We start from the raw sequence: 27,995 nt of genomic DNA on the forward strand, positions 1-27,995 counted from the left end.
TCTCTATGTCCATGAGTTTTTTTCTGTTTCATAGATAGGTTCACTTGTGCCTTATTTCATTTTATTGTCTTTTTTTAATTTTAGGGCCCCACCTTTGGCATATGGAGGTTCCCAGACTAGCGGTCCAATCGGAACTGTAGCTGCCAGCCTACACCGAAGCCATTGCAAAGCCAGATCCCAGCCGCATCTGCAACTTACACCACAGCTCACAGCAACGCTGGATCCTCAATCTGCTGAGCAAGGCCAGGGATGGGACCTGCGTCCTCATGGATGCTAGTCACATTCATTTCTGCTGAGCCACGACAGGAACTCCTGTGCCATATTTTAGATTACGTATAAATGATATCATATGGTATTTGTCTTTCTCTTTCTGATTAACTTCACTTAATCTGATCATCTCTAGTTGCATGCATGTTGCTGCAAATGTCATTGTTTCATTCTTTTTTATGGCTCAGTAGTATTCCATTGTATATATGTACCACATCTTCTTAATCCATTCCTCTACTGATGGATATTTAGGTGGTTTCCATGTCTTGGCTACTGTGAATAGTGCTGCCCTGAACCTGGAGGTGCATGTAACATTTTGAATTATAGTTTTAAACAAGGGCTCCTGGGAGTCACATGCACAGCAGCATATAGAGCAGCATCTGGAAGTACGCAAATACATGCATGATATACAGAGTGTCTTTCCCAATGAATCTTTCACCCCTCTTGCTTTGGAAACCCAGGAGCCCATTTCCCCCTTTTGAATCAACTGAGGCACCTTGGTTCAGTTCAGGGGGAGGGGTCCCTGAAGAATCCCACAGGCCCCACAGCCCTGGGTGCCTAAAGTTATCTGGGCTCACTGTCTACACTTTCAGCGCCCAGCTTTCCCCTGGCAGTGGAAACCTGACTCAAGACTACTAGAAAGTTGATAGGATTGGCAGAGAAGCCCCCATCGTTCTGTGTATTTTGATTTCATAACTGATTCTCAAAGGCTAAACTCTTGGGATCCCATCTCCCATATTTGGAAGGTGCCTCTCGCTTACATCTGAGCTCTTAGAAGAGTGAGTGTACAAGTTGGAGTCAGGCCCTACGGAAATCCAGAAGATTCCCTGTTGCACTTGTCATCAGCCAAGGGCTGGTGAACCCTGGGGCCTTATTTTCCAAGAGTGCAATTCATGTGGGCTCTTGACTTGGAAAACAGCCTCTCCAGTCTGAACAGAGGCTGCTGTTCAGTCGGTTCTTGGGGGCTCCAGTAAAAGCTGGGGGGTGTGCTTAATTGGAGCGAGGATTCTTTCAGTGTGATTGATCGGTGGTGTGTACACGAGAGAGGTTGCAAGTTCAGGGTCGACACCACTCAGTTTCCGCCCTCGGATGAGAAATCTAAGCCAGTGATTTTCTGGTTGCCTAATAGCACGACGAACTGCCTGAATGTAAGTCAAGGGCACTACCAGGCTTTTGATTTGATTACCTCTTAAGTATGTAAGGCCAAAAGGGATGGCCCTCTCCTCGTCCCCATCTTGCCTTTCAAGCCCCCCTCCCCCCCCCTGCCCCTGAGGGAGGGATCTGCTTTTCTGTCCTGACGCTGAGGACCTCCCTGGAGCTGCACGGGGACCTCAGGCTCCCGCCTTGCAGCTCTGTTTGTTTTGAAGATCTGTCATCCAGGCAGGATGGAGTGTTCCGCTCGCACGCTGAAGATGTCAGGCACACCCCCCTGACCTTTTTCCCAGCCCAGCAGCTCTGATGAGTGGGCAGGCCTTGAGCCTGGAGACCCACAGCCACACTTGGATGATTTTACAGGAATCAGTGAGAGGTCTGAGCAGCTCCGCAGGGGCCGCCTCCCAGCGCCGCAGACATGGCCAACAGGACCAGCGCCCCCGCCCCGTACGACAGCTACGAGTACTACCTGGATTACGTGGACCTCATTCCCGTGGATGAGAAGAAGCTGAAAGCCAACAAACGTGAGTCCTCAAATGGGGAAGCCGGCCAGGCAGAGGCTGGGGGTTGATCCAAACATCTTTTCTCCATCCACTTGCAAACCTACCATGAGTGTCATGAAGCCAGGAGGTGACCTTGAACTCATGGGTATAAGCGAGCGGGGGTGTAACTTATCCTCCTGTAATACGTTTGGAACCAACCTTCTGAGAAACCAAGTTTGGGAGCAGAATATACTGGAAAGATCGGTTTCTTGGTAGAAGATGATTTGCCTATGGTTCCATGAAACTAGGCGGGTTTCTTCAAATTGTAGATTTCGAGTTTTCTGTTGTCTCTTTGCAGATGGAGGAGGGGTTGTGTGTCCCCTCTCACTATGGCTGATGTACTAATTCCTCTTAAAATACTCTCCAGGGCTTAATCTTTGTGGCTCAGGAAGGACAACCAGATGAGTTAACATCCTTAGCCTCCTCCTCCCTGCCCAGTCTTTGTCTCCTGTGTAACTTGCTACTTTGTGAGCAGTCTTCTCTGATTCTCCAGCAAGTCAGTCAAGATAACTAGTTAGCTGAGGAAATGAGTGTGAAAGACAAAACCAAACGAAAACAGTATCTCAGTACCAGGAACCCCTCTTTTCTGCCTCCCGAGTCAGGGATTTCTGGGGTCATTCACTAAAATGACACAATATGTTTGTCAAAAAATAAATGCAGTCCTTAGAAGGAATAGGATGCTTCCCATAAGAAAAGAAACAGAGTGTGTTACACACCAGCTCAAAACTGAAATTGAGGTGTTCCTGTTGTGGTGCAGTGGTTAATGAATCTGACTAGGAACGATGAGGTTGAGGGTTCGATCCCTGGCCTTGCTCAGTGGGTTGGGGATCTGGTGTTGCCGTGAGCTGTGGTGTGGGTCGCAGACTCGGCTCAGATCCCGCATTGCTGTGGCTCTGGCGTAGGCCGGTGGCTACAGCTCTGATTAGACCCCTAGCTGGGAACTTCCATGTGCTGCGGGAGCGGCTCAAGAAAATGCAAAAAGCCAAAAAAAAAAAAAGAAACTGAAATTCACACGGATATTATTTTCTGATCAAAGGAGGCTGATCCCTGGCACGGCCCTTGGGGAAAGTCCAGTAAATGTTTGGTTAGGAAGTGTTCCTGTTTCACTTACAACTTCCAGAAGTCGAGCGAGCCATCCATGATTGCTGAGAACTTCCTGTGTCCCCAGAACTGTTGTAAAGCTTATGGAGGGACCATAGGTGCTGTGTGCATTTTTATTTAAATTTAATTTTAATGTTATATTGGAATATAGTTGATTTACAATGTTGTGTTAGCTTCAGCTGTATAACAAAGTGATTCAGTTATATACATATATCCATTCCTTTGCAAATTTCTTTTTCCATATAGGTTATTACAGAATATTGAGTAGAATTCCCTGTGCTATACAGAAGGTCTTTGCTGATTATTTTATATATAGCCATGTGGATATGTTAATCCCAAACTCCTAATTTGGAAAGAAATGGTATGTGTTTCCTGACACAAGGTCTATAATCATGACATTAAAATGCAGATTTTTGCACATAAACTCAAAATAAGGAAGACAAATAATAGTAGGGAAAGGAGTTCTCATTGTGGCTCACCGGATTAAGAACCCCACACAAGTCTCCATGAAGACATGGGTTCGATCCCTGGCCTTGTTCAGTGGGTTAGGGACTCTGGTGTTGCCATGAGCATAGGTTGTAGATGCAGCTCAGATCTGGTGCTGCTGTGGCTGTGGTGAAGGCAGGCAGCTGGATATCCGATTTGACCCCTAGCCTGGGAACTTCCATATGCTGCATATGTGGCTGTAAAAAATAAATATATAGATAAATAAATAAATAAATTTTAAAAATTAAATTAAATTTAAAAAAAGGGTGAAAGTGGAGGTTTAAAATAAAAGCCCAGGAATTCCCATTGTGGCTTAGCATAACGAATCTGACTAGGAACCATGAGGTTGTGGGTTCGATCCCTGGCCTTGCTCAGTGGGTTAAGGATCTGGTATTGCTGCGAGCTATGGTGTAGGTCACAGACTTGGCTCGGATCCCTCGTTCCTGTGCCTGTGGTATAGGTCAGAAGCTACAGCTCTAATTCAATCCCTAATGTGGGAACTCCCATATGCCGTGGGTATGGCCCTAAAAAGACAAAATAAAATAAAAGCCCACTCATGTATATTATCAAGAACTTCAAGATACAAATTGATCTGGATAGCCTGTAGATCTGCATTCAGGAAAAACTTTTTTTTTTTTTTTTTTTTTACTTTTTGGGGCCACATATGGAGGTTCCCAGGCTAGGGATCTAATCAGAGCTACAGCTGCTGGTCTATACCACAGCCACAGCAACGCCAGATCCGAGCCACATCTTCGACCTACACCACAGCTCACGGCAATCCCCAGATCCTTAACCCACTGAGCGAGGCCAGGGATCGAACCTGAAACCTCATGGTTCCTAGTCGGATTCACTTCCCCTGTGCCACGACGGGAACTCCCAGGGAGGACTTTTTATTTATTCACTTATTTACATATTTAGCCATGCTCACCGCCTGCAGAAGTTCCTGGGCCAGGAGCAGCAACCTGAGCCACAGCAGTGAGAACACCAGATCCTTAAGCTGCTGAGCCACAGGTAATTCCAAGAAAGACTTTTTTTTTTTTTTTTTCTTTTTAGGGCTGTACCTGTGCCATATGGAAATTCCCAGGCTAGGAGTCTAATCGGAGCCCCAGCCATGTGGGATCTGAGCTACGTCTTCGACCTTACTAACTTATTTGCTCAAGATCCCAGAGCTAGTAGGTGGCAGAGCTCAGATGTGAATTACAGCTGATAGGCTTGGGAGTACACAGCCTCTCCACAGCCACTGCCCCCCAGTTGATCGCCCAGAAAAAAACAAGACAATTAACCTATTCGGGGTATAAACAGCCTGGTCAGGGAGGGATTTTTGTCTGGCCCCAGACTTCTTTTCCAGAGACAATAGAAATTAAGTTGAGATAACACATGAAAACACATAGGAATAAAGGAGCCCAGAAGAAGCCCCTCACCCCGTTGGTATCAAAGATCCCTAATACCTAGGGGTTGGATATAAGAACGAATCTGAGAGCTGATAGCCTCTGTAAGAAATTTGGAATTGGAGTTCCCGTCATGGCGCAGTGGTTAACGAATCCGACTAGGAACCATGAGGCTTGCGGGTTCGGTCCCTGCCCTTGCTCAGTGGGTTGACGATCCGCTGTTGCCGTGAGCTGTGGTGTAGGTTGCAGACGCGGCTCGGATCCCGTGTTGCTGTGGCTCTGGCGTAGGCCGGTGGCTGCAGCTCCGATTCAACCCCTAGCCTGGGAACGTCCATATGCCACGGGAGCAGCCCAAGAAATGGCAAAAAGACAAAAAAAAAAAAAGAAATTTGGAATTAACTTCCTAAGACATCAACTCACTTTTGAGACAGAATATTCTCTTAAGATGGATTTCTGGGTAGAGTTTAGTTTACTTGTTTGGGATTTCAAAAAACTGGGTGAGTTTCTTCAAATTGCAGAGATCATAGTTCTTACTGTCTGTAAGAAGATAGGGGGGAGTTATTTCATCAGCTCCTTAAGGTGTATAACTTGAATACTTTCTATGAAAATACCAATCCACTGTACTTTTTTTTTTTTTTAGGGCCACAGCTGCAGCATATGGAGGTTCCCAGGCTAGGGGGTCCAATTGGAGCTACAGCTGCAGGCCTACACTACAGCCACAGCAACTCGGGATCTGAGCCCCATCTGCAACCTACACCACAGTTCACAGCAACGCCAGATCCTTAACCCAGGGATCGAACCTGCGTCCTCACGTAGGCTAGTCAGATTTGTTTCTGCTGTGCCACAATGGGAACTCCATCCATGTTCACTCTTCATAGGAGGGACCCAGCCCCTGGCCTCTCCCTGTGGGTGTCAAAACTCCCAATGTCCAGGTGGTTCTTCGGGGGGGGGGGGTGGGGCCCGGGACATGGCCTCTCTGGCAAGAGTCCTCATTAAAGTGTCCTGTACTGGGTTTGGGAAGTTTGAAGATGCGTTTCTTATGTGACCTCCTTCTAACTCCCCAGGCTGTAAACATCTAACTCTGGCTCCAGTGTGCAAGAAAGAACATCTCAAACCCCACGCACAGTTTAGAGAACACCAACCATTTTCCCCAGCAATGGAAGTTGTTTGGTGGGGGAGGTGGACTGAAGATTGATGCTGTGGCCTCTAAGATTCTAAAGTTGTAAATGTCCCCCCACCTAAAGGGGAGAGAAGCTTTGGAGTCCAGGTGATGATGAGCAGGATGTCGGACATTAGCCAGAATTTTAATTTGAAAAAAGTCTTTTTAAATTTATTTTTATTTTTTTTGTCTTTTGGCCTTTTCTAGGGCCGCTCCCGCAGCATATGGAGATTCCCAGGCTAGGGGTCCAATTGGAGCTGTAGCTGCCGGCCTACGCCAGAGCCACAGCAACGCGGGATCCGAGCCGCGTCTGCAACCTACACCACAGCTCACGGCAACGCCGGATCCTCGACCCACCGAGCAAGGCCAGGGATCGAACCTGCAACCTCATGGTTCCTAGTTGGATTCGTTAACCACAGCGCCATGACAGGAACTCCAAGTCTTTTTAAATTTAAAAAATGTCCTTCCTGGGAGTTCCCATTGTGGCTCAGCAGTAACGAAGCCAACTAGTATCCATGAGGTCTCGGGTTCGATCCTTGGCCTCAGTGGGTTAAGGATCTGGTGTTGCCATGAGCTTTGGTGTAGGTTGCAGATGCAGCTTGGATCTGGAGTGGCTGTGGCTGTGGTGTAGGCCAGTAGCTGTAGCTCCGATCAGACCCCAGGTGTGGCCGTACAAAAAAACAAACAAATAAATAAAGCAGGAACAGAAGAAACTCAAATGGCCAATGAATTTGAGAAAATGCTTACTGTCACAAATTCTCAGGGGAATGAACTGGAAAAGAACAATGAGATACCATTTCACACGCCCTGGATGAGCAACAAGGAAAAGGTTGTGATTGGGAGAACTGGGGTCGACAGTAGCGACATGAGGACCGTCAAGTGCTGCTGATGGGATGAAAATTGGATTCACCATTTGGGAGAGCAAACTTGGCAAGGGCCAGAAAAGTTGCAGAGGTTCAGAAGGCATAATTCGACATCCCTCTCTCAGGCGTCCTCCTAGGGAAATGCTTCCATACAGCCACAAGGATGCACGTATTCCGATGTTCACTGTGGCACCATTTGTGGCAGTGAGAAGTTGGAAATGACCTAATATCCATCAACAGGAGATGGGATAAATAAATTTTGGTTGTGTTACTATAACCAAATAAAAATAAATGTATAGATATTTTCACAGCTACACCTGCAGCACAGGGAAGGTCCCAGGCTAGGGGTTGAATTGGAGCTGCAGGTGCTGGCCTACGCCACGGCCACAGCAACGCCAGATCCGAGCTGCATCTGGGATCTACACCGCAGCTTGAGGCAACACCAGATCCTTAACCCACTGGGCGAGGATCCTCAGGAACACTGTCGGGGCTCTTAACCCACTGAGCCACAACAGGAACTCCTAAAATGATTTTTTTTAAAGCTGATATGCTCCTAGTAAATTATTTCACTCTACCACACAGAAAAAAAAAATCATTATTAACATCTTGGTGAGAGTTCCCGTTGTGGCTCCGCAGTAATGAACCCGACCAGTATCCAGGAGGACGTGGATTCAATCCCTGGCTTCATTCAGTGGGTTAAGGATCCAGTGTTGCCATGAGCTGTGATGTAGGTCGAAGACATGGCTCAGATCCCGTGTTGCTGTGACTGTGGTGTAGGCCAGCAGCTGTGGTTCCGACTAGACCCCTAGCCTGGGAATTTCCATATGCTGCAAGTGCAGTCCTAAAAAGCATTAAAAAAAAAAACAAAACCCATTTCAGTGCCTAGCAAACTGGGATTGTTCTGTGTGCGTACCCCCACACGCGCGCACATGCACACACACACACACACCACACACACCACGCGCGTGCATGCATGCACATACACACATATCTATACCCCACATACAGCTGGACACCTATTCTGTGTGCTGTTTGTAATAACTCCTGTCTGGAGCTGCTGAGGGAAAACTGAGGCCTTCCTTGGGTCCCCTCTCTCCACCTGGGCTTGTCTGTAACTGGATCACGCTGGACCCAGTGGGTGGACAAGTGACCATCCTCTCCAACAGATGCTCAGTGTAGCTCAGCTGGGGAGCACAGGATGCTGAGCTTGCTGGGAGTTGTGTTATCAGCTGGTGACAATGACTCCATGGTCTGGCCCCTTTGGAAATGTCAGCCTGTAAGCTCACCTCCTTCTTCTTCCCGGTTTCTGTCTCTCCCCATCTTCTGCAACCTCTTCTTTTCCTTGTTGCACCTCCTGAGAGTGACCACCCTTCTAGGACTGTCCCCTGGATGTATAGTGGGAAACCCAGACACATTAGATGGTCACCTTAATTCTCCTCTTCTTCCTTAAGCCGCACAAATATAGGAACAGGGCTGCCACTAATCCACATGGTAGAGAAAATTAGATAAAGCATCCTCCTCTGGGCCATCAGCTAATCACACGCCATTCAGGTGGGGTCCCTTGAGCAGTGCCCAGCCTGTGCGACGCTTCACGGCATCCCTGCATGGGAAGGACTCCAGGCTCAAATCACGTGCCTTTGCTTGTTTCCCTGCCCGTGGCCTTCCAAGAGCCTTCCCAGAGCTCCCCCTTTCCTCTTTAGTAGCCCCTCTGAAATTAGGCACTAATAATTTTGTTTTCATTCTTTCCAATGCGACACACTTCTGCACTAGACCCAAAAAAACACACCATACCTTTTCCCACCTGGCTGTGGTTCCTGATTAATTCAACAATCAAAATTCTTCAACTATCCCTTATGGGTCAGATGATACCCTGGGAACTGGAGATACGAGAGTAAAAAAGACTAAATCCATGGCCTCGATTTTTTTTTCCCTAAGACCTATTTTATTTTATTAGCATTATTATGTCTTTCGTGAGGAGGTATTTCTAAGTAGGTTACAGGCCTCATGGCATTCCTCCACCAGAAAGAGGAAACTAGTAATAGGCAGAGCATCGAGTCCATCTAATCATTTCAATAATTATTTCTTAGCACCATCCAATACCCAGTCGGGATTCAAATGTCCCCAATTCCCCCCAGATGTGCCTGGGAGCTACCCTGTCCCCTCGATGCCAAGGCGCAGCCTCTGGTGGAGTCCTTGCCATGCCTGCCGGGGCCAGCTCAGCAGGATGGGGCTGAAGAACGGGTGCTGTGGAACTTAAGGAAAAGTAGTTAACATAAAACAAGACACAGAGACATTTATCTTAAGTAGAGGTGGGAGCCGGGGGACTCAAGGTCTCAGGGACCAAGAGCACCCTGCCTCAAGAAACCACACTGCTTTTATTGTGAGATCAAGTGAGGAGTGGCTATGGGTGGATGATACAGGGTTTGTTTACTATTATATAAGTTCTTTTACTATTTAGAAAGCCACTTAGGTGGTAAAGGGTTAAGCTCTTACTCTGACCTCTAGGCACATAACAGTTCTTAAGCTTAAGTCACTTATGCCTTTAGGTCTTTGCTCTTAAGCTTAAGTCATTTACCACCACTACGACTGTTTTTCCAAGAAGGAAGATGGGATAAAGTAAGACAAGAAGATGGGATAAAGTAAAGAAGGACAAGATGGAGTTTTCAAGGAAACATGTCTTGCAACACATGCCTTCTACTCTAGACCAGGCCCTCTTTGTAGATGCCATTGGCTTGAGGAAGAGATCAAGCAGGTCACTCTGTTGATCCTCAGCTGGATCAGGTGGGAGATACTGACCATTAACAGCGATTCAGCAAATAACAAATGCTGGAGAGGATGTGGAGAAAAGGGAACCCCCCCGCACTGTTGGTGGGAAGATAAACTGGTACAGCCACTACGGAAAACAGTATGGAGGTACCTTAGAAAACTATACATAGAACCACCATATGACTTAGCAGTCCCACTCTTGGGCATATATCTGGACAAACCTTTCCTTGAAAAAGGACCAGCATGCACCCGCATGTTCATTGCAGCACTATTCACAATAGCCAAGACATGGAAACAACCTAAATGTCCATTGAGGATGATTGGATTAAGAAGATGTGGTATATATACATAATGGAATACTACTCAGCCATAAAAAAGCACAAAATAATGCCATTTGTAGCAACACAGATGGAACTAGAGACTCTCATCCTGAGTGAAGTCAGTCAGAAAGAGAAAGACAAATACCATATGGTATCGCTTATATCTGGAATCTAATATATGTCACAAGTGAACCTTTCCACAGAAAAGAAAATCATGGACATGGAGAACAGATTTGTTGTTACAAAGAGGGGGGGGGAGTGGGATGGACTGGGAATTTGGAGCTAATTAATAGGTGCAAACTATTGCCTTTGGAATGATAAGCAATGGGATCCTGCTGTGTAGCACTGGGAACTATGTCTGGTCACTTGACATGGAGCAGGACAATGTGAGAAAAAAGAATGTATACATGTCTATGTGACTGGGTCACCTCGCTGCAAAGCGGAAAATTGACAGAACACTGTAAATCAGGTATTATGGAAAAAATAAAAATCATTATAAAAAAATAAAAATAAAATAAAGAGTGATTCAGGAGTTCCCATCATGGCTCAGCAGAAACAAATCTCGCTAGGAACCATGAGGTTTCGGGCTCGATCCCTGGCCTCGCTCAGTGGGTTAAGGATCCGGCATTGCCGTGAGCTGTGGTGTAGGTCGCAGATGTGGCTCGGATCCTGCATTGCTGTGGCTCTGGTGTAGCCTGGTGGCTACAGCTCCGATGGGACTCCTAGCCTGGGATCCTCCATATGCGTAGGTTCGGCCCTCAAAAGCAAAAATAATAAATAAATAAATAAATAAATAAATAAATAATAAATAAATAAATAGGGATTCAGTCCATGGTGTTAGGCTGGAGACTTGTGACTGCTGTCACCAGAGCACAGAGGATGCCCCTCAAGGAAGGTTCCCAGGTTTTGGAGCAGCTGAGTCCAAAAAAGTCAAGAATTTGCAGAGTTCCCATCGTGGCGCAGTGGTTAACGAATCCAACTAGGAACCATGAGGTTGTGGGTTCGGTCCCTGCCCTTGCTCAGTGGGTTAACGATCCGCGTTGCCGTGAGCTGTGGTGTAGGTTGCAGACGCGGCTCGGATCCCTGCGTTGCTGTGGCTCTGGCGTAGGCCGGTGGCTACAGCTCCGATTAGACCCCTAGCCTGGGAACCTCCATATGCCGCGAGAGAGCGGCCCAAGAAATAGCAAAAAAGACAAAAAAAAAAAAAGAATTTGCCTGATACACAGAAGGCTGGCCGCGGGTACAGAACAGTTACATTCCTGTAAGTAAAGGAAGGGCTTCCGGGAGGGGGTTTGGAAGAGCAACAGAGGATGAGCTCCAGACCCCCCAGGGGCCAGATTCTTCCAGGCCAGCTTTGGAAGATGCCTATAAACTGTAGGGTTTATTTTATTTTATATTATTTTATTTTATTTTTAATTTTGGCTGTGCCTGCAGCATACAAAAATTCCTGGGTCAGGGATTAAACCCATGCCACAGCAGTGACAACTCCAGGTCCTTAACTTACTCAGCTGCCAGGGAACTCCTGCAGGGGGTCATTTAAAATTGTAAGTAAGGGGAGTTCCCATTGTGGCTCAGTGGATTATGAACCCAATTAGTATCCATGAGGATGCAGGTTCGATCCCTGGCCTCACTCAGTGGGTTAAGGATCCAGCATTCCTCTAGCCGTGGTGTAGGCTGGCATCTGCAGCTCCCATTCGACCCCTAGCCTGGGAACGTCCATATGCCACAGGTGTGGGCCTAAAAAGCAAAAATAAAATAAAGTAAACCTGTAAGTAGGGAAGAGACAGGGTCCAGTTTGCTTGCTAAGAATCTTGCTCTGGTGAACATATAAGTGTGAATGAGGGTCGGGCCAGTAGTGAGGATACTCGGGCCGGAGACAGCCTCATGCTGGGGCTGGAAGTGTTACGGGAGAAAATTCTTTACGAGTTGACAGTCTAGGCAGAAGCAGCCACATAAGTGAATAAATGAGAGTGCCCTGGTGTTTCAGCCACGGGAATAGAAGTATGTGCGGCTCAGAGCGACTGAGTGACTTACTCAATGTCACCCAGTCACAAAACCGGGACCTAAAGTCCAGCTCCAGTGCCTTGGGACACTTGTCGTGATTAGGATGGCAGCAGGAACTTTTGTCCACCTTCCCTCCCTCCCCCTCCCTCCCCCTTTCCTCTCTTCCCCTCCCCCTCCCTCTCGCTCCCTTTCTCTCTCTCCCCAGCAATAGTGAGCAATAGCGAGCACAGTAGGCACATAATGGATCTTTGCAGAATGAATGAATAAACCAGTGCAGAGTAGGCAGCTCTTGCACACATCCTCAATTTTTATGATGAATATTTACATCAATTATCAACCTATTGCCTCTCAGCTCTGCATGCGCCCTTCAAAACAGGTTCTATGACTCACGAAGGAATTCCTTTAAAGTGAGCATGTGTTGGTGTGGTGGTTAGGACTCGGCACTTTCACCCCTGCAGCCCAGGTTCAGTCCCTGGTCTGGGGACAGAGATTCCGCCTCCGTCCATCAAGCTGCTGCTGCACGCCGCGACCTGAACAACAGTAGCAGAAAAAGTGAGCCCGTGTTAGGCTTTTTCAGGAGAGAGAGGGCTCTGGAGGGGCTTGGGGCCATCTGATGGAACCAGCGCTGGTCCTGGCCCCAGACGTGGTCCCTCTGTGCTCTTGCAGCCTCTGTGTGGCAATAGCCTCTGAGCGACCATCAGAAGCCAAAGCCCCTGACCATCTGAGCGACCACAGAAGCCAAAGCCCCTGGACAACCTGTGGCTGGTGGGGGAGCGGGTCACACACTGAGGGGCCAGGCCTCCAGAGCCCCTGCCAACCAACCCCACCCTCGGTTCCCTATCCCGTCCCTCCCACAGGAACTGGAGGGTAGACATCTCTGCCATCCAGTGAGTGGCCAAACCACATCTCCTCCCAGGAGATCTGCACCCTTTCGAGTTCGTCCTTCCTTGCAGTCAAAGGCTGAATTGTGTCCCTCCCCCAGATTCCTATGCCAAAGTCCTAAACCCCTAGAGTACCCCAGAATGGGACTCTCTTTGGAAAAAAGGCCACCATAGAGGGGATTAGGTTAAAGAGAGGTCATTAGGGCGGGCCTTCATCCGGAATGACTGGTGTCCTTGTAAGAAGAGATTAGAACAGGAGTTCCCATCGTGGCTCAGCGGTTAACAAATCTGACTAGGAACCATGAGGTTGCGGGTTCGATCCCTGGCCTTGCTCAGTGGGCTAAGGATCTGGCGTTGCCATGACCTGTGGTGCAGGTTGCAGATGCGGCTCAGATCCCACATTGTTGTGGCTGTGGCTGTGGTGTAGGCTGGCGACTACAGCTCCAATTCGACCCCTAGCCTGTGAACCTCCATATGCCGCAGGAGCGGCCCAAGAAATGGCAAAAAGACAATAAATAAATAAATAAATAAATAAATAAATAAATAAATAAATAAAATAGACGAGATTAGAATAGAGCCACGAAATGGCAAAAAGACAATAAATAAATAAATAAATAAATAAAATAGATGAGATTAGAATAGAGCCACGCACAGAGGGATGACCTTGTGAGGACACAGGAGTAGGCGGCCACCTGCAGGCCAAGGAGAGGGGCCTCAGAAGCAACTGATCCTGCTGACACTTCGATCTTGCACCTCCAGCCTCCAGGATTGTGAGCTAAGTTTCTGTGGTTTAAGTTACCCAACCTGCTGCGGCAGCCTGTCTTAGTCCCTTCATGCTGCTGTAACAAAAAAGACCATGGGCAGGTTCAAAATACCGTAAACACAGATATTTATTCAGCACTGGTCTGCAGGCTGGGATGTATGCAACAGACACACAGGGAACACTCCACCGATTCAAGGGCAGGGCAACAGTTACCCTCTCCTACAAGGCGAAGGTCAAGGGGGGGGATGCTAAACAATACTATCTACTGTCTCTAGGGAAAATTCTTTGGAGCTAAGCATCACCAAACAGATTTTAGATAGTCAACACCTGTCTTCGTCTATGCAGGCTGCTATAACAAAATATCACAGACTGTGTGGCTTCAACAACAGGCATGTCTTTCTCACAGCTCTAGAGGGCAGAAGTCCCACATCAAGGTGGCAGCAGATTCACTGTCTGGAGAGGCTTGCTTCCTGGCTTGTAGATGGCCACTCTCTCGTTGCATGCTCACAGGGCCTTTCATTGCTGCAAATGAAGAAACAGCGTATGTGTGTCTCTTTCTCTTCTTCTAAGGGCATTAATCCAACATAAGGATTTTCTAAACCTTTTCTCTCTCTTTTTTTTTTTGGTCTTTTTTTTTTGTCTTTTCTAGGGCTGTACCTTTGGCATATGGAGGTTCCCAGGCTAGGGGTCGAATTGGAGCTGCAGCTGCCAGCTTATGCCAGAGCCACAGCAACACCAGATCCAAGATTCATCTGCGACCTACACCACAGCTCACTGATCCCTAACCCACTGAGCAAGACCAGGGATGGAACCCGCCACCTCATGGTTTCTACTTGGATCCGTTAACCCCTGAGCCATGACGGGAACTCCTCTAAACCTTTTCCAAACCTAATTGCTTCTCAAAGGCTCCACTTCCAAACACCACCACACTGGGGATTTGGGCATCAATCTATGGATTTTGTTGGCGGGGGTGGGGCGGGGGTGGGGCGGGGGGGACACACGCTCAGTCCACAGCAGCACCTTGGTCCTGGACATCCGCTAAAGCAGGCAGAGAGAATCCATTACAAACATCCTGTCTCCTAAATATATTTCAAATAGGATCTGGCTCTATAAGCCATTTTGTACCCTGCTCTTATTGACCTCACAGTATTTTGTTTTCCCTCACAGTATTTTATCAATAGCTGTATGGTGTTCTAGAAAGTTGTGTCTTTGAACATGTAGAATCCTTCTAGGATATTGGTCTTATAAATAGTGGCTTTGGGGAGAGAAGAACTTCTTCCATTGTTGTGTGTTAAGCACAGGTGTCTTGGAGTTCCCGTTGGGGCTCAATGGGTTAAGACCCTGACACAGTGTCAGTGAGGATGTGGGTTCCATCCCTGGCCTCGCTCAGTAGGTTGAGGATCTGGCATTGAGGCAAGCTTCAGCGTAGGTCACAGATGCACCTCAGATCTGGTGTTGCTGTGGCTGTGACATAGACCCCAGCGGCACTCCTGGTTCGACCCCTGGCCCGGGAACATCCACTTGCTGTGGGTGTGGTCCCTCCCTCCGCCCCCCCCCCCCCAAAAAGAAAAAGCCTAAAAAAGGCAAAAGCAGAAATCTCCCTCATCTATACTCTATGCTACCGTTATCACTGTGTCACTTTCATTTCCTGTGATGCTCTGCCAAAGGCAGCATCACCGGGGCTCTGCTGCTTGGCTTTGAAGGTAGGATAAGGTAAGTGTGAGTCCAGGTGAGGGTGGACAGAGGTCAACCCCAGCAAGCAGGTGGCCTTCTTTGCTGACAAATGCAGCTTTCTCTCCTCGCTGGTTCCTCTGGGTTAGATCTCCAACCCACTCAAACACATCAGAAAGCATCCCAGCCCAGGTGTCTGCAGAGGCACACATCAAAGGCAGAAAGATGCTGGGATCCTTTAGGGGGAGCCAAAGAGGTCGCGCTTTCGCTCAGCTTCTCTCCCTAGAAGGTCTGGGGCAGCTGGTTGACGTGGAAAAGTCAGGCTGTGTTTGACCCCTATGCTGAGTAATGAAGGAGACAAAAATAGAAGGAAAAATACCCAGGCATGTGTGTTAACCTAAAAGCAGGAAGGATTTTAAGATTTTCGTGTGCATGCTCACACAGGGGAATTTATTCCCTCAGGGTTGGGCAGATCATTGGAAATATCTAGGGATTGAGATGGATTTTTATGAGCAGTCAGTGCTGAGTTGAAGGCTGTGGGTTGCCCTTTCCCAGGGGTGGCTGGAAATCTGGTGTGATTTTGTTACAGGGACTTCACAAGCACTGTAAACTTTGTGATCATCAGATGTGGCTTCGCAGAAAGATTCAGAGTCTCCGCAATACCATCAAAAAGGTGGAGATGTAATCTGTTTCCTGAGGTCCTGCTTGAATAGACTAATTATACATTCGATCTTTTATCGGTGCCCTTTTCAGAGGCTAAGATTAGGAGAAAAACAGTCCCATCTACCAGTCTTATGGCAGCAATACCGATGTTTTTAATACAATGACTCTCCAGATATCGCTCAAGTCCCCCCCTTGTAGGGAGAAGCGAGATGGACTGATTTCCCTGGGGTGGTAAGTGGCTTTGGTGCCGTATCATCTACCTCTCAGGTCAATGTCTTCCTCCTTTAATGATGGATTACGAAGAATTTGTCAGAGTCCACATTGACTTCTGCCGATGCGCCGCCTCTGGCAGCTTCAATAATCAGGCAGTCTGTTCATCGGCTGCTCTGGCAGCTGGGAGGGAGAGAACAAAACCCACCGCTAACCAACCTCTTCTGAACACAATACAGAGACTTCAGTGTAAAGATTGAACAAAGGAGGAATTCCCGTCGTGACGCAGTAGTTAACGAATCCGATTAGGAACCATGAGGTTGTGGGTTCAGTCCCTGCCCTTGCTCAGTGGGTTGACGATCCGGCGTTGCCGTGAGCTGTGGTGTAGGCTGCAGACGAGGCTCGGATCCAGCGTTGCTGTGGCTCTGGCGTAGGCCGGTGGCTGCAACTCCGATTGGACCCCTAGCCTGGGAACCTCCATATGCCGTGGGAGCGGCCCAAGAAATAGCAACAACAACAACAAAAGACAAAAGAAAAAAAAAATTGAACAAAGGATTTATGCAGAGCTCTTTTCTCCTATTCAGAGCGATCAAGTTTGGGTTGCAGGTTTATGATGTCTTCAGGAAATGGTCAGTCTGATGGGCCTGACAGCTGTGAATGTGATATTTATTTACTTATTTATTTGTCTTTTTGCCTTTTCTAGGGCCGCTCCCGCAGCATATAAGGGTTCCCAGGCTAGGGGCCCAATCGGAGCTTCAGCCTCCGGCCTACACCAGAGCCACAGCTACTTGGGATTCAAGCTGCGTCTGCGACCTACACCACAGCTCACAGCAATGCTGGATCCTTAACCCACTGAGCAAGGCCAAGGACCGAACCCACAACCTCATGGTTCCTAGCCGGATTCATTAACCACTGCGCCACAATGGGAACTCCGAATGTGATTTTTAAATAAAGAGAACCGTGGAACAGATTTTGCACCAAGCGAGCCCCATGTGGTGGGGCTACACTTGGATGAGTATATTGTTGCTCAAAAACCGCTTGGGGGAGTTCCTGTTGCTTGGCAGAAAGGAAACCGACTAGGATCCATGAGGACGCAGGTTTGATCCCTGGCCTCGCTCAGCAGGTTAAGGATCTGGCCTTGCCGTGAGCTATGGAGTAGGTCACAGACGTGGCTTGGATCCCGAGTTCCTGTGGCTCTGGCGTAGGCTGGCAGCTACAGCTCCAATTTGACCCCAAGCCTGAGAACCTCCATATGATGTGGGTGCAGCCCTAAAAAGCCAAAACAAACAAACAAACAAAAAAACCCTGCTTGGAACTCTTTCTTTGGAACTGACTTTGGTAGCCATGACACATGCTACGAAAGTCCACAGTAATAAGTTTCTTTTGAGGATGGTTTTGCTTCTGGGAAATAGTTAAGAATCACCCAGAAACCATTCAAGTGAATGCAATCAAGCTGACTGATACCACCTGGGTGTCAAATAGAAAATAAAATCTCATAAAATAGCAAAATTGATATATGCGTTTGAGTGTCCTTGAAGGTAATTCCAAAAGAAGACTTTATAAAGGTTTATGAATGATAGGTGTTTATCAATGTTTGATTAACATATGTGTTTTAAGAAAATTTAGATCACTCTAGCAGAGAAGGGACGATTGCTTCGAAGGTCAGCACTCACTTGGATTTGTCAGCTTTGGTTTGTTCATTTAAAAAGTCATTTGAGGAGTACCCGTCGTGGCTCAGTGGTTAATGAATCCGACTAGGAACCATGGGGTTTCGGGTTCGATCCCTGGCCTTACTCAGTGGGTTAAGGAGCCGGTATTGCCATGAGCTGTGGGGTGTAGGTCGCAGACGCAGCTCGGATCTCGCATTGCTGTGGCTGTTGCATAGGCCGGTGGCTACAGCTCTGATTAGACCCCTAGCCTGGGAACCTCCATATGCCTTGGGAGCGGCCCTAGAAAAGGCAAGAAAAAAAAAAAAAAGTCATTTCTTAGAGTTCCCTTTGTGGCTCAGTGGTAACGAACCTGACTAGTATCCATGAGGACACAGGTTCGATCCCTGGCCTCGTTCAGTGGGTTAAAGATCCAGCATTCCGTGGGCTGTGGTGTAGGTCACAGAGGTGGCTCTGATCTCGCATTGCTGTGGCTGTGGTGTACGGCGGCAGCTGCAGCTCTGATTCCACTTCTAGCCTGGGAACTTCCCTATGCCATGGGTGCAGCCCTAAAAAGCAAAAAATAAAAAAAAAAGTAATTTCTTTAAATAAATCACATATAAGAATTATTTATTTTTTCAGTATGAAAAAGAGAAGCTAATCGTTGTCTTCTTTATCAAAGATAACAAATATATGTACGTGTGTAACTGATCCACTTTGCCATAAATGTGACACTAATACAACATTGTAAATCAACTATATCCCAATTTAAAAAAAAACTACAAAAAAAGCCATTTCTGGAGTTCCCGCCGTGGCGCAGTGGTTAACGAATCCGACTAGGGACCATGAGGTTGCGGGTTCGGTCCCTGCCCTTGCTCAGTGGGTTAACGATCCGGCGTTGCCATGAGCTGTGGTGTAGGTTGCAGACGTGGCTCGGATCCTGCGTTGCTGTGCCTCTGGCGTAGGCCGGCGGCTACAGCTCCGATTGGACCCCTAGCCTGGGAACCTCCATATGCCGCAGGAGCAGGCCAAGAAATAGCAAAAAAGACCAAAAAAAAAAAAAAGACCATTTAAAAAAAAAAAGCCATTTCTTTTTTTTTTTTTTTTTAACAGATTCAATACAGAAAACTGGGTGCAATTAACAGAGTAGCCAATAAAACAGAAGTTGATTTCTCTCTCCTGTAAAAGTTTGCATGATAGGGTGATGGGTCAGCTCCATGAAATCTTCAGGAACCAGCTTTGTCCTAGTTCATACCTCTGCCACCTTGGGATATGTCCTTGTCACCATGTTCTAACCCTGACTCTAGCCATCACATCCACGTTCTAGGCAACAAAAGGGGTAAGGGAATAAGAGAGACACGTTTTCGAAATGCAGCAGTCTCTGCAGGAGGATTCCTAGAAGCCATCCTATAATTGCTCCACTCACATCTCATTGGCCAGAACCTTGTCACGTGACCATACTAACCAGAAGGGAGGCTAGGAAACGTAGTCTTTACCCCAGACGGCCATGTGCCCAGCTAAACAAGAGGTTCTCTCACTAGAGGCAACCTGAAAGCAAACATTAGGATTGACAACCAGTGGTCAACGCCACAGTTACATCACCCAGAGCTTACATTTTAGTGAGCTCGAAAGATGTAGCCATATCACTTGCCGGAAAAACCTTCTTAACAGAAATAATAGTTTTATTTATATATTGTTTCACAACTATTAAACAGGAATTGTCTCATGGGCATTGCATATATATTTTATTGTATTTGCTTAAAAGCCTCTATAACACATACTTTTATCCCTATTTAACAAATGAGGGGGGAGTTCCCGTTGTGGCTCAGTGGTTAACGAATCCGACTAGGAACCATGAGGTTGCGGGTTCGGTCCCTGCCCTTGCTCAGTGGGTTAAGGATCCAGAATTGCTGTGAGCTGTGGTGTGGGTCGCAGACGCAGCTCGAATCCCAAGTTTCTGTGGCTCTGGCGTAGGCTGGCGGCTACAGCTCCGATTGGACCCCTAGCCTGGGAACCTCCATATGTCACGGCAGCAGCCCAAGAAATGGCAAAAAGAGAAAAAAAAAAAAAAGATGAGGGAAGTGATTTAGAGATGTAAAAATCCTAGATTCCCTGAGATCACATAGCTAGGAAATGGCCAAGTCAGAATTTGAACACAAAACCATCCACTGCCAGTGCTAGGCTCCTAATTCCGATATTATTCCCCAAGGAGGGAAAAATCCTGGGGTTAATGTTCTATAAGGACCCTGGAGAAGAGGGAATGAGAAAGGAGTTTTCATGGCTGGGCCAGCTTTATTGTCAAGCCATCATGGTGTTCCTTGCTGTAAAAACAAGCCCGTGGATGTTTAAATATTTCCAACACTGGGGGGTGACAGCTCTTGCCCCTGGAACAAAATGTTCTCTCCAAGCACTTAGGCTGAACCTTCAGAAGGAAGAGAAAAAAACTCTCTTTTCTTGGCTGCCTTTTTTCAACAGAACACATGAAAGAGAAACGTCGTCAGGAAACAGCTAGTGGCTACTGATGGCCTTTTTGGTCCAACGAAATTCTGAAGACTCTGTGTTCTGGGAGAGGGATCATCTCATTTCCTGCTCAGTGTCTGGGGATAATGACCAAGGGCTGGGACAAGCAGTGTCAGCCTGGGTGAGGGGAGGGGGAGTCTCGGCTGCTCAATTTTGAAAGCTGCCTCCTTAGAGCTTCCAATGGAACTTATCAAGTGCCAAAGGCCTCAAATTCTGCATTATTTTTATGAGAGAAAAAGAATTAGTGTCTGCAGAAAATGGAAACATCCTTACACAATAAAATCTCAAACCCGATTTTCTTCTTCTTCTTCTTCTTCTTTTTTTTTTCCTTGTTTTTTGGGCTGCACCTGCGGCATATGGAGGTTCCCAGGCTAGGGGTCCCATCAGAGCTATAGCCGCCAGCCTACACCACAGCCACAGCAGTGTGAGATCCAAGCTGCATCTGCAACCTACACCACCGCTCACGGCAACGCCAGATCCTTAACCCACTGAGCAAGGCCTCAACCTCATGATTCCTAGTCAGATTTGTTTCCACCGTGCCACAATGGGAACTCTCCCAAATCCAATTTTCTGAAAGCATATATACTCTCAGACTTTGAGCATTATACACTAAATTGTGACTCTTTTGGACAGAGTTGAACTGGAGCAGATATTGTAGAATAAGGCCTAGGGAGCAGGCAAGGAATACTAAGAAAGTCAGATACTTCTTTCAAAAATCCAGAGTTCCCGTCTTGGCGCAGTGGTTGACGAATCCGACTAGGAACCATGAGGTTGTGGGTTCGGTCCCTGCCCTTGCTCAGTGGGTTAACGATCCGGCGTTGCCGTGAGCTGTGGTGTAGGTTGCAGACGCGGCTCGGATCCAGCATTGCTGTGGCTCTGGTGTAGGCCGGTGGCTACAGCTCCGATTCAACCCCTAGCCTGGGAACCTCCATATGCCGCGGGAGCGGCCCAAGAAATAGCAGCAACAACAACAAAAAAGACAAAAAAAAAAATCCTTGGAGTTCCCATCATGTCTCCATGTGGTGTGGGTCGCAGATGTGGCTCGGATCCCGCGTTGCTGTGGCTGTGGTGTAGGCCGGCGGCTACAGCTCCGATTAGACCCTTAACCTGGGAACCTCCATATGCCGCAGAAGCGGCCCTAGAAATGGCAAAATGACAAAAAATAAAAATAAAAACTAAAACTAAAAATCCTTAAGCTTAGGACAGACAGCAAGAACCTCGTTCTCTATCTCCCAGGAGCCCATTCCTTCCCTTCAACAGTTTTCTGCTCTAGGGCGCCCCCAGCGGTGTCTCAGCTCAGGGACTGGAAGGAAAGACAGGATGAGTTAGCCTGGGGGTCTTTGCTGTTCTGGCCTCTCTGCAGTGTGAGAGCCACGTTGCTGCTGCCTTCCAAGGTGATCTGAGCTCCTCATTCCTTTTGCAAATACTGCATCATTACCTGACGCTGCTGGGATCTAAGATCACCTCGAATAAGGTCTCAATTTCTTCTTCCACCTGTCTTGGGTCGTAGAGGGCAGCAGCAACACTCTTTGCTCAACTGCTCTTATGGATCCCACAAATGATTCACAAATCTCTAATCCTTCCTTCCTTCATTCATTCAATTATTTGTTCATCTGTTCATCCATTTATAAATCCCTTTTCATTTGAATACAACACAAAAACATCGTTTTGTTTGAACAGAGCCCCACAGAGGGTAAGGCTGGCTGCATAGCAGGAGTTCCCAGGAGGATGCTGGGGGAGGAAGGGCAGGTGAAGGGGGTCGGCCATCTCTGATGTGCTAAGTTGGCCCCCTCTGAAGCCTGAACAGCCCCCAGTAAAGCCTGGCTGATGATGCCTGTTGATCGCCATCCTGTAGTGGCCTCCTTTGTCACACCTGGAGATGCCCAGCCTATCTCCTTTGGGGTATGTTGTGCTGGGGGTGTGAGTCTGTCTGGGATAAGATCCATGCAGATGCTAATCATGAGTCAGGAGCTCTGTGCTCAGAGCCATAGACAACCACCAAGAAAAATGACCATATTGGAGCCAGTTCCTAGCAACTTGCCAAATGTTCCTGTCCTGGGGTCCTAGAGAAAACACCTCCGGATCTGCCAGTTTCTACCCCGGGGCCTGGAAGAGGCTAAGCATCTTTCCTTGTTTCCCCCACCGCTTTGCCTCTGGCCACGATACAGCCAAGCGTGGTGGCCGCAATAATGCTTCTTCCTCTTGCTGCTGCCCGTGGATGGTCCCGTTCACCAGAAAGAAAAGGACCGCCTTGCTGAGCAGGTGGCCAGGGCAGGCCTGGGTTAACAACTCTGTGCTGGAATGGCCTGGCTCTCCACACTGGCACTGTTGTCTAGCCCACATATTTTTCTTTCTTTTTGGTCTTTTTAGGGCCACACCCATGGCTGTGGAAGTTCCCAGGCTAGGGGTTGAATGAGAGCTGCAGCTGCCAGCCTACACCACAGCCACAGCCGCAGATCCAAGCCTGTGTCTATAGACCTACACCATAGCTCATGGCAACGCCGGATCATTAACCCACTGAACCCAAGTCCTCACGGATACTAGTCAGGTCCATTACTGCTGAGCCACAGTGGGAACTCCCCAGTGCATGTCTTTTTTCTAAGCCTCTGGTCTTGGGGCCCTTGAAGCAGTCCCTAAGGGGGCTATCATGAATGGCCCTGGTCTGGGCTGCAGCTCTCACAGGGGAGGGGGAGCCATCCTGCCCCATGAAGTTGCCCACAGCTCTTTCTTCTTCCTCCCAGGGTGGAAGGTAACATAATGTCTTTTCTATCAAAGGAAATCTTGGTTACTCCATCTTGCTCTGGTTTCGGCTGAGACGCCCTCCTGGAACCCCCTCCTCTTTCCCTCTTCTCCCAGCAACAGTTTGTTCCAGTTAGCCAATCAGGAAGAACGTGCGCCCCTGACCTGACCAATGGGAAGGCGACAGGCCCCTCACCTGCGTTAGGGATAAATAGGGAGGGTCTTTTCTTCTTTGCAGGGTGTTTTTTGAGCACCTGCGCCCTTCTGCAGAAGTAAAGAGCCTTGTTGAGATCTCCCTGTGTTCATGTGTCTCATTTTCCGACACTGATGATCTGAGCCATTCTCCAACCAAGGGAGGAGGCAAAACCCATCCTCCCAGCAGCAATAGCAGCCGAAAAAGCAAGGCCGTGAGCTGCCACCCAACTTTACTTTCTATTTTCCCATTACCAATCCTTCTAAACTGACCCAGTGGCTAGTGGCTCTGGAAAAAAGCCAGGCCCCTTTGCCTGGTCCGTTAACAAGGTTATTGGGGTTTTGTTTTTGCTTTTGCTGTCTTTTTAGGGCTGCACCTGTGGCATAGGGACGTTCTCAGGCTAGGGGTCAAATTAGAGCTGAAGCCGCCAGCCAACGCCATAACACAGCAATGCATCATCCGAGCTGACATTTGTGACCTACACTCCAGCTTCAGGCAATGCCAGATCCTTAACCCACTGAGCAAGGCCAGGGATCAAACCTGCGTCCTCATGGACATTATGTTAGGTTCTTTACCCAGTGAACCACAATGGGAATTCCTATTGGGTTTTTTGTTTGTTTTCAGCTGCACTGCAGCATGCAGAGAAGTTCTGGGCCAGGGATCGATCCCATGCCACAGCAGTGACAATGCCAGATCCTTAACCACGAGGCCACTGAAACTCCCCAAGTTTATTGGTTTTCAGTTTTTTGGTTTTGGGTTTTGTTGTTGTTGTTTTTGCTTTTTTAGGACCACGCTTGCAACATATGGAGGTTCCCAGGCTAGGGGTCGATTCAGAGCTGTAGCTGCCGGCCTACACCACAGCCACAGCAACGCGGATCTGAGCCATGACTGCAACCTACACCGCAGCTCACAGCAATGCCAGATCCCTGACCACCTGAGCAAGGCCAGGGATCAAACCCACATCCTTTTGGATACTAGTCAGATTCGGTTCCACTGAGCCACAGCGGGAACTCCCCCAAGGTTATTGTTAATGGAAAAATCTTCTCCTGGGTCACAGCTGAGAACACTTACACCCAGGGCCCTCTTCCCCACAGCACTTGGGGTCCTTTTTTCCTCGCAGTCGGCTGTGTGATGTCACACTGACATAGAGATGCCTCTCCCTTCCTTCAGATTTGATTGTCATCGCCTTCTGGGTGAGCCTGGTGGCTTTCGTGGTGTTTCTCTTCCTCATCCTGCTCTACATGTCCTGGTCAGGCTCCCCGCAGACCAGGTAAGTGAGGACAGCAGGTGTGGTAACGCACCTGGCTAAGCAGGGTGAACTGGTGTGTCCGCAGTTGCGTATTAGAGTCTGATTTGGCCATAAAATGGAATGAAGCCCTGATTCATGCTGCCACGTGGATGAACTTTGGAAACATTGGGCTACGTGACAGAAACGAGGTACCCCGCCATGTGATTCTGTGGATGGGATATGTCTCCGAGAGACAAACCCACAGAGACAGAAAGCAGATCAGTAGATCACTAGGGCTGGAGGAGGGGAGGCAGAGGGAGGGGAGCGACTGCTAAGAGGTATAGGAGGATGGGGTAAATACTCTACAGTAGATTGTGGTGGGAGTTCCCTGGTGGTCTAGTGGCTAGGATTCTGCCCATTCACACTCCAGCCCAGGGTTCAATCCTTGGTCTGGGAACAGAGATCCCATACCAAGCCGCTGCATGCCGTGGCCAAAAGAGAAAAAGACAAAAAAGCTTGTGGTGATGGCCGTACAATTTGGGGAATTTTCTAAAGATGACTGAAGTTTAAATTTTGCTGTATATAGAGTGATCTCAGTTAAGCTGTTGCAGACAATGAAGCCAGAGTGACGCCAGGTTAGGTCACCAGCTGACCAGGTACATGGACCCCTCACGGAGGCATCTGTGGCCACCTTCTCTTACTCAATGCCTCCCAAGTGCCTGAGTGGTTAACCTGGAGGTAAAATCCACGTGTTCCAAGGAGTAATGAGAGCCAGGCTCATGCTATGGTCATGCTCCCGTGCTAGACAACTGGTCTCCCACATCCAATTTTTCCCCTCCAGCTTACTCTGCCCAACACAGCTACCGCTGTCCTAATGACAGTGCTTTTACTGGGGCCCTGGACCACCTCTCTCTCCCCGTCACACCCGATGCGACCGGGGTGGGCACCTAACCCAGACAGGGCTAGTCCAGGGATGGCCAGCACCCTTGGAAATGAGCAGCCTGGTAGGAGAGCTGGCACCAGGAGGCACTGAGGGGTCCGGGAGGAAGATGGATCCAGGAAGTCCTGGGGGGTGGGGTGGAAACCACGAGGCAGCCTAGGAAGCTGGGCTGTTCTGAGAAAGGAAGGAATGAGGTGCCTCCAAGACCCCAAAGGAAGCAGGAGGGCAGCCCCGAGGGCTGATGGGGTCCCACAGCCGGTTCCCTGAGGACCTGTGGTCTATGGATGCACAGACCCACCTCAAGGGGCCTCCGTTTCTTCAACCTCCTTGCCCTTAGTGTTTCATCCCCCTGTGGGTCTACACACATCGGGTCATTTCTGGTCCCCTTGGTCACACGTGGGAAGCAGGAACCCATTTCTGAGCCACTGACGAAATCCCTTCTTTCAGCTCTCACAACTCGCCATGGAATCTAAGTAGATTTTCATCCCCAAGAGATACCCAAGGAAAGGCGAATGAATTCGCCTTTCTTCTCTGCTCTTCCAGGGTGACTGGTAGCAAGCCCTGTGCTGGGGACAGTTTGGGAGGGTGGTCAGCTACCCTCCCAGTGAGAAGTCCCCTGGTCTGGTGGGCACCCGGGGCTCTTGTGCATCTTCTGAGCTACAGTTTGACAACAGGGTAAAATGATGATGCTGTTTGGCCTGACTGGCTACCTGGCTCGCCAAGGAAAAGGCTTCCCAGGAACTTTGTAACAGACAATGAATGCTCAGGGTGGCCAAAGGGATCCTTAGTCAGATTGAGGAGAGAGGACGCCAAGCTGCTTCCCAAGGAATCTTTTTTCTTTTCTTTTCTTTTTTTTCTTTTTTTGGGCCATGGCCACAGGATGAGGACGTTCCCAGGGATCGAACTTGTGCCACAGCAGTGACAAGCCAGATCCTTAAACCACTGAGCCATCAGGGAACTCCCCAAGGAGTCGTTCATTCCATGCTTTAAAAAAATCCTCCCAAACAGTTGATGCCAGCATCATCTAAAAGGTCTGAAAGAAGGGCTCTGCTCCCTGGGACTCCCTTCCTCAGCCTCTTCATTCACGGTACAGTTATGACCACTTTTAAACTAGTCCTGTAGCTAAGACAACTCTCAGTACACTGGCCTCATCTCATCCTGACACCCACGAGGCAGTTGTCAGCCCCATCTCACTGACGGAACTGAAGGTGGGTGGGATGTGCCCTCTTCCCACAGCACCGGGAGTGCAGGGTGGGGGTGGGGGCGTCCAGGGAGGATGGATTTCTGCTAAGATTGGCTTGAGGATGTGAGATGAGCCGTGGACTCATGGAGGTCAGCACCCCCTCCCCAGCTGTGAAGGGACACACGAAGTTGGGGGAAGCCCCAAGGTCACGGTCAGGGCTTCCTCTCCTCCGCCACTTCTCCACCGTGGCGACTTCGGTGAGCTGGGCTGACCTTCCCTCGGACCCGCTCTCCCAGCAGAGGGGCTCTCCCTGCTGGGAGCCTCCCCTACACTTTGGACAGTAGGGAGTGGGGTGGCCCCCAGGAAGGACTGTTCTCTTGGCAGATTTTTTTTTTTTTTAGGGCTGCAGGTGCAGCATATGAAAGTTCCCAGGCTAGGGTTGAGCTGCTGGTCTACGCCACAGCCACAGCAACGCCAGATCTGAGTGGCGTCTGTGACCTATACCACAGCTCAGGGCAATATGGGATCCTTAACTCACCGAGCAGGGCCAGGAATCGAACCTGTGTTCTCATGGATACTAGTTGGGTTCATTACTGCTGAGCCACAGCGGGAACTCCTCTCCTGGCAGCTTTGATGCCTGCTTCCCATCTGCTCTGTCTTCAGGAACAACACCCAGCACCACCCAACATGCCCCTGGAATCTCGGCCTCAACCTCTCCCTCTGCTTCTGGAGGCACCCCGCACGTCACAGGGCTCCTGATGGACGCTGCAGCCTCCACCGAGCTTGGTTGAGGGACCAGGCAGCGGCAGAGCATCTGGCCCCCTCCAGCGGCTGCAGTGGGAGAGCCCCTCCATCTTGCTGCCCACCGCCCCCCAGGCCCACCCTGCTCTCCTCTGGGACCTGGCCCTCGATGGGGACCCGCAGGGCATCCGCTGACATCAGGAACAAGCCCAGCGAGCGCCCGCTGCAGACAGAACCTCTCGATGTAGAACCAACACCGGCAAATGGGGGTCATTGCTGAAGGAACCGGGGAATTCAAAACCAACCTGGACCCACAGGTGCCCTCTGAAGGCCTGCATACAGGTAGCAGGCCTGCAGCCAGGTCAAGAATGACTCTACAAGGGGCACGTCTGTGCATTTCTCCAAGGCTGGCCATGGCCCATCTAGTGAGGGAAGCAGTCCCCAAAGAGCGCTCATTTTACTTAACCTGCCGACTTACTGCTCATGCTTGCTTTGGGAAGGGTAGAAAAATAAAGTATATATGAATTAAAGATTAAAGAATACTAATCTTCGCTATGCCACTTTTTAGT

At 48.8% G+C, this 27,995-nt stretch overlaps 1 protein-coding gene across 1 annotated transcript; it reads left to right on the forward strand.

The window, feature by feature from the left end:
• The first annotated feature begins 1,336 nt into the window (after positions 1-1,336).
• MRAP (melanocortin 2 receptor accessory protein) lies at positions 1,337-27,986 on the forward strand. The gene is made up of 4 exons (XM_047795459.1): positions 1,337-1,415; positions 1,783-1,943; positions 24,505-24,604; positions 27,349-27,986. Exons 2-4 carry the CDS (start codon positions 1,838-1,840, stop codon positions 27,704-27,706), a joined length of 564 nt encoding a protein of 187 aa, XP_047651415.1. The 5' UTR covers positions 1,337-1,415; positions 1,783-1,837; the 3' UTR covers positions 27,707-27,986.
• The last annotated feature ends 9 nt before the right edge of the window (positions 27,987-27,995 follow it).

This window comes from Phacochoerus africanus, chromosome 1, assembly GCF_016906955.1.
Source record: "Phacochoerus africanus isolate WHEZ1 chromosome 1, ROS_Pafr_v1, whole genome shotgun sequence".
Taxonomy (NCBI): domain Eukaryota; kingdom Metazoa; phylum Chordata; class Mammalia; order Artiodactyla; family Suidae; genus Phacochoerus; species Phacochoerus africanus.

Coding starts and splice junctions, on each gene's coding strand:
- MRAP (XM_047795459.1), top strand. CDS start 1,838: ATGGCCAACAGGACCAGCGCCCCCGCCCCGTACGACAGCTACGAGTAC. Junction 1,944..24,504: donor GAAGCTGAAAGCCAACAAAC/GTGAGTCCTCAA, acceptor CCCTTCCTTCAG/ATTTGATTGTCATCGCCTTC. Junction 24,605..27,348: donor TCAGGCTCCCCGCAGACCAG/GTAAGTGAGGAC, acceptor CTCTGTCTTCAG/GAACAACACCCAGCACCACC.